General features: G+C 54.3%; 1 protein-coding gene across 1 annotated transcript; it reads left to right on the forward strand.

Moving 5' to 3' along the window:
* Positions 1–2,747: 2,747 nt before the first annotated feature.
* On the forward strand, positions 2,748–3,725 carry GPX1 (glutathione peroxidase 1). The gene is made up of 2 exons (XM_010224112.2): positions 2,748–2,981; positions 3,246–3,725. Exons 1-2 carry the CDS (start codon positions 2,748–2,750, stop codon positions 3,609–3,611), a joined length of 600 nt encoding a protein of 199 aa, XP_010222414.2. The 3' UTR covers positions 3,612–3,725.
* The last annotated feature ends 2,275 nt before the right edge of the window (positions 3,726–6,000 follow it).

Here is a 6,000-nt window from a genome sequence, read left to right on the forward strand (position 1 = left end):
GTGGGGAGCCCTCTCCTTGGGGCTCAGGAGGGATGTGAAGCAAGCGTTGGGGCCTCTGCGGTTGTGGTGTGGAGCTGAGAGTCGCTGCTAAAAAACTGGGCGTGAAGAAGTCCCCGATTCGATGACAAGCAGCGAGGGGGCAGCTGGCTGCGTCCCAGCTGTGTGCGGGACGTATTTGTCACTCTGGGCGTGGAGGGGCGCCTTCTTTGGACAACGTTCCTCCTCCTCCCTACAGAAGAGGAGCAACAGCCCCGGGCAGAGGCATGTGCCGTTTCCTGCGCCTTCCCGGCCCCCTCTGCAGCTGTGGCCACAGTGGGGTTAAGCGTCCCGCCAGCGCAGCAAAGTGCTGGCCCCGGCCCCACCCTTCCTCCTCTTCCTCTTTGTGTCCGGCCTGTTTTCCAACAGGAAGTGCTGCCTGTTGCTCTATAGATTTCTTTTCCTCGGTATTTTTAACGAGCTTACTCATCCCTATTCTCAGATTTTTGGAGTTAAGAAAAAAACATGAACTTCTTGGTCTTGCGGAGACAGCAGCAGGTGACTACAGTTGCGGTTACAAAGCAGCTTTTTGGTCACGGGGATTGAACCAGGTCTGTGCGCTCCTCTGGCTCAAAGCATGGGGCGTGTGTCCATCTGCTCTTCTAATCAGAAGCGATTCATTTGCTCTCTCCATTTTAATTTAAGCTCCCTTTAATCTATAGAACTATTGCTGCAGTCTCCGCCCTCTTTGCCAGCAGCTGCCATTAGCTCTCCAGACCCTCCCTGCCTTTCTCCCCATTCAGACCTGCTGCTAAGTTGGTGTCTCCGCTTGTGGCCATGGGCTTCGGCTCCCTCTCCTTGTCTCCGGGACAACTGGTGTTGGAGCAGAAGCCGCTTTATGATGCCTGTGTGGCATTAAGTAATCGGCCTTGCACAACTTGATCTTACTTTTGAAGGGGGTAGCATGGCTCCCTTTGCATTCAGATCCCATCTTTTACCTCCGCAGGCTCTGTTTATTCCAGAGGAAAAGGAACTCAATCCCCAGGGCGTTACTTCAAGGGAGCTCTTGACATCCCCCTGCATCTAAGTTCGTCTGGTTCTAAAAAACCCATCTAGGCACAAGGTGTAGCTTCAAGCCCCCAAAAGAGTTTGGCTAATCCGGTCAGGTTCCTTCAAAACCTTCTTGTTACAGAAGGGAAAGGTTTAACCTACTCTGTTCTGAAGAAAAAAAAAAAAAATCAGGGCTCCAGAAATAAACTCCCGGCTCTGATGCAATTCCCAGGTGCAGACTGAGGCCCAAAGATGACATGGAGTGAGCAGCAGAATCAGCAGCAGCGCCAGCTAAAAGAGAAGCTGCTCACGTTGCCCTGGGGGTCACCCTGAAGAAAAGTTCCTCTTTGTCAATGCACAAGAGCTTGCAGTGCCCGTGGGGCAGGCAGAGAAGCTGCTTAGGCACCAGCCATCGGGTTGCTCACAGACATGCGTGCGCTGCGTGGCTCTGTTCATTGGATCAGACGTTTTTCTGAGGCTTGCTTGGGAGTCCCTGACCCCAGGACAGTTGCCGTGACGTCTGGTATCAATGCTGTAATATGTTGGGAAGAGAAAACACACTTTTTTGGAAATGTCTGGAGATGCAAGATAATCAGGCAAAGGTCCTAAGGCTCCCTGAAAGCAGGACCTATTCCACTTTCTAGCTGCAGCTGCGGGTGCCAAGAGCAACACCACTAGATTCTGCAGTCACCTTGGGGAGCCAAGGCAGGTGCTGGTACTGGGAGGAGAGACCTTTCAGTGCCAGCCAGTATTAGGAAGAGGCTCCAATGTCGCACAGAAAAGTTAAGAAGCAGCAGTAAAATGAAAGTGAGGGGGAGGGCCCTGCGCGCCAGAGCCCTGTGCGCGGTTGCCCCGCTGGGGGTTTGGGCTGCCTGGGCTCCCGGCCAACTCTGATAAGCAGCTGTCCAACCTTGAAACTGTTGTGAGGAGGGAGCTCTTGCGAAAATGAAAAGCCTCAGCAAGGATTTCCCCTTACGCATAGAGAGATATTTGCCATTTCTTTTATAACCTGCTCTTGCTCAGCAGTCAGGCCCTTGGGGGAAGGGGCTGCTGGGAGGGCTGCAACCCTTTGCGCTGCTTTTGCCTCTCTCCCACTTGCGTGTTGCCCTGTGAGCGCAAAGGCTTCGCCTCGGGGGGCAGCTTCAGATTTTGCAGCGTTTTCCATAGCATTGAGGAGAACTGCTGACACTCGTGTCATAAATCTGTAGGTCTACGGATAAACACCCCAATTCTGCGGTTTTCGTTAACATCAAGCCTTTTGACGGAGGCTTGGAAAAGGCTGTGATGCCAGAGTGGCCACATTAAACTCAAGTCAACTGATGAAATGCTCCACGCTGGAGCGCCCGGCCCTGGTGCCAGTTGTGGTGTGCATGAACCGCGCCGGCTCCCAGGGAGCAGGAGGTTCCCACCAGCACTGCGGCTGCAACCTCGGAGTGGCCTCCAGGCCTGGGCACAGCCGGGGAGAGAAGGGGGAAAGGGAGAAAGGGGGGAGGCAAAGCACAGAGCAGCAAATGAAAACTGAGCGAAGAAAAAGAAAAAAAAAAGGGGGGGAAAAGAAAAAATAGAAGAACATAAATAAAAAATAAATTAAAACAAAACAAAACAAAAAAAAAAAAAAAAAGAGTGTTTTCCGCACAAAGGGGCGGAGAGAGGCCGGGCCAGCAGCCCCTTGGGGCGGAGCGCGGCCGGGGCGCGGCGCGCGGCGCGCGGGCAGAGCAGCCATGGCGGCGCGCGGAGCAGCCTCGCCGCTGGCGGCCATGCGCGCGCGGCCGCTGGGCGCGGCGGAGCCGCTGGAGCTCGGCTCGCTGCTGGGCCGGGTGCTACTCGTGTCCAACGTGGCGTCGCTCTGAGGCACCACGGCCCGCGACTTCGCGCAGTTCAACGAGCTGCAGCGGCGCTACGGCCCGCGCGGGCTCGTGGTGCTCGGCTTTCCCTGCAACCAGTTCGGGCACCAGGTACCGCGGGACGGCGGGGACCCCCCCAGGCACCTCGGGCGGCTCCAGAACGCGGCTCCGGCTGGGGGGAGGCAGGAGGGCCCCGCGAGGCCCTTCCCGCTCTGGGGCGCGGAGCAGAGCCACTCCGGAGCCTCATGCATCATCTTCCTCCTCGTCTCTTCTGCTTTGTTGCCCTGTTATTTTGTTTTGTTTCTGTTGTTGTTGTTGTGGGGTTTTTTTTGTGTGTGTGTGTGTGTGTGCGATTTGTTTGTTTTCGTCTCCTAGGAGAATGCCACAAACGAGGAGATCCTCCGCTCGCTGGAACACGTCCGCCCCGGCAATGGCTACAAGCCCAACTTCACCCTGTTTGAGAAGTGCGACGTGAACGGCAAGGACGCCCACCCGCTCTTCACCTTCCTCAAAGAGGCGCTGCCCTACCCACATGACGACCCCACCTCGCTGATGACCAACCCACAGTATATCATCTGGTCGCCCGTGTGCCGGAATGACATCTCCTGGAACTTCGAGAAGTTCCTCATCGGCCCCGACGGTGTGCCCTTCAAGCGCTACAGCAGGCATTTCGAAACCATCAAGATCCAGGATGACATCGAGTTCCTCCTTCAGAAAGTCCCCAAGGAAGTGCTTGATTAGGCCAACGCTTTGCTGAGCCCTCCAAGGCTTTTCCGCCACGACCCAGCTGGCCCGTGGCTGAACGCGCAAGAGGAATCTCTGCTTCCCGCTTGGTTTTCCAGGCTTGCGCCTGCTTTTTCAGCGGCGGCGGGGGGGGGGGGGGGCAACTGCTCACTCGGGTGGTAGAATTCCAATGTCCTTGCAAGTTTTGCCTGTGAGGGTGCACTTTTCAAATTCTAGAAGTGCACTTGATGTTTTAAAAGTTGCATGCGAATGTTTGGAAAGCTACCCCAGGGAAAGCAGTGCTGAGCCTCCGAATAATAATAATAATAAAAGAGTTGTGTACTTTCTGTATGGCTACTGCTTGATCAATCTGGGATAGCCGGGTAGGGCACAGCCACCACGAGCCTTCAGCGGCTCGTGAGAGCACTCCAAGACCTTGAAGCACGCAAGTGTGGCCTGTAATCCTGCTGAGATCCAAGCGCAAAGGAAAAAACAACTCGAGGGGGAAACACTGTTTGCAGATGACTCGATCCTATGCCCGAGGCGCTGGGCTTGCTCCCACATGAGAGCGGCGTAGAGCCAGAATACCTTTGGCAGCCTCTTCACTTGGCCTTGCTTGAGGCTGGCCTGCCTAGGAAAGATAACGCTGGCCCGGGGCCAAGAATCAGCTCCCAGCCTCCTGCTTTGGAGAGCAGAGAGCAGCCTGGACGGCACAGACACTAGATTAATAAGTGATGAGGGAGGCGGAGGGGCGGGTTGGAGTTCGTGTCGTGCTGTTCTGACGGCAGTTGCGAACTGCTTGGGGAAGAAGAGCTGTCCTGATGCAAGGTCCAAGGTCCGCCCAGCTCTTCGGCCTCTCACTGGATGCCTCATGGAGACTGTGACCGCGCGTGCCATGGCTGGTGACAAAACAGAGCGGGAAAGCGGGTAGAGGTGGTTATCTCCTGTGTTTGTCGTGTTTTGTATTGGTGATGGCCTGAAGCAGATCTCCTCGTGTTTGCCCAGTCCCACATTAAGCCCGTCTAATCATAGAGCACCCCTGAGCCCTCGTAACCGGCTGAATTAGGCGTAGAATCAGCTTGTTTATTTTGAACCTGGTTTGTGCAAGCTCCATTTACTTCCCTCTTTGTTCTTACGGTACAAGAGAGCCAGTGGTCTCCATCCGGTGGTGGCAGGGCAGGTTCTTTCTTTCCCAGACTGAAAAATACCATTTCAGCAGCTCCTTATATGGGAGCCGTGTATTACCTTTGATTGTGGCTTCCGGGCACAGCCACTGTTTGCAACACTCAAAGGGTGGGGGAGCCACGATTCAGACTTCCGACTCCTTTCCTTATGCTTCTGTCCCACCTGGCCCTAAGCGGTACTTGGATCACGGGCATTTTACAATCCTGGTATTGTGCCCCGGAGCATCGATGCTCAGCTCCCAGCCTGCTGCCATTAGAACTGGTTGCCTTCCCGGAACTGAGCTCACCCCGAATTCACCTGCTGTCTTCTCGCCCTGTCCTGCAGGTTCTGCGGGTTCTCTCTGAGGGACCTTGTCGCTGCCAGTAACTATTTCACTGGAAACAAGGAGTGGTTGCACATTCTGATTACGAGTCACTCCTCCCACAAGGAGCACTGACCCAAGCCCAGTACCACATCGAGGAGACCAGAAACCCACCGCATCGCGGAGACCAGAAACCCAGCATTCTGGAAGGAAAGCCTAACACTTTTAAGTCTTATCATTGGGCACTGCTTTCATAATTAAAAACACTTCAGTTGGTCGTTTTCTGTTTACAGCCTCAGTTTCTCACCTCATTTATTTGCCTATGCCTCTGAAGTGAATTCAAGGTCCTTGATGGCCGAATGCTGCTGGGCTGGACACAGTTGTGGCAAAATCTACAGCCTGCTCCACCCTGCTCCCTTCTAGGGCTGAGTAATCAAGCTTTAAACTGAAGATTACACAACCCTCACGACTGTTTCTTCACTTCCACTGCAGTTCTGTGGGAAAACAGGAAGTTTTCAGCGACTACTTTGCAGCAGAAGCAGCTCGATTTGGGACACTAATCTTTCAGTTAAATCTACTTCTCTAATTAGTGCAGGATGTTACGATATGCTCAAGGTATAGAGAGTCGTGGATAGCATGAACTCATTACACTGCCTTTGAAAATCTGGCTTGACATGGCACTTCCTTCATCCGGATTCAGCCAAGCTTGAGACACTCGACGAGGGACAGTTCCTCTGCAGGGACAATTTCTTTGCTTCGACACCTTCCTCCCTAGCTTGTGGTTCCACATGTTGCAGGGAGCGGGTTGTGATGCCTGATTTGGTTCCAATGTCAGCCCTGCCACCAAAAAAAGGGCTCGTGCCAAGCGGGGATGTCACCCTGCCCCAGGCAGGACTCCAGACACCGTGTTTGTGGCTGTGG

Source organism: Tinamus guttatus, unplaced genomic scaffold (genome assembly GCF_059628265.1).
Source record: "Tinamus guttatus ecotype Peru unplaced genomic scaffold, ASM5962826v1 Tinamus_guttatus_pri_ptg000163l, whole genome shotgun sequence".
Classification (NCBI taxonomy): Eukaryota; Metazoa; Chordata; class Aves; order Tinamiformes; family Tinamidae; genus Tinamus; species Tinamus guttatus.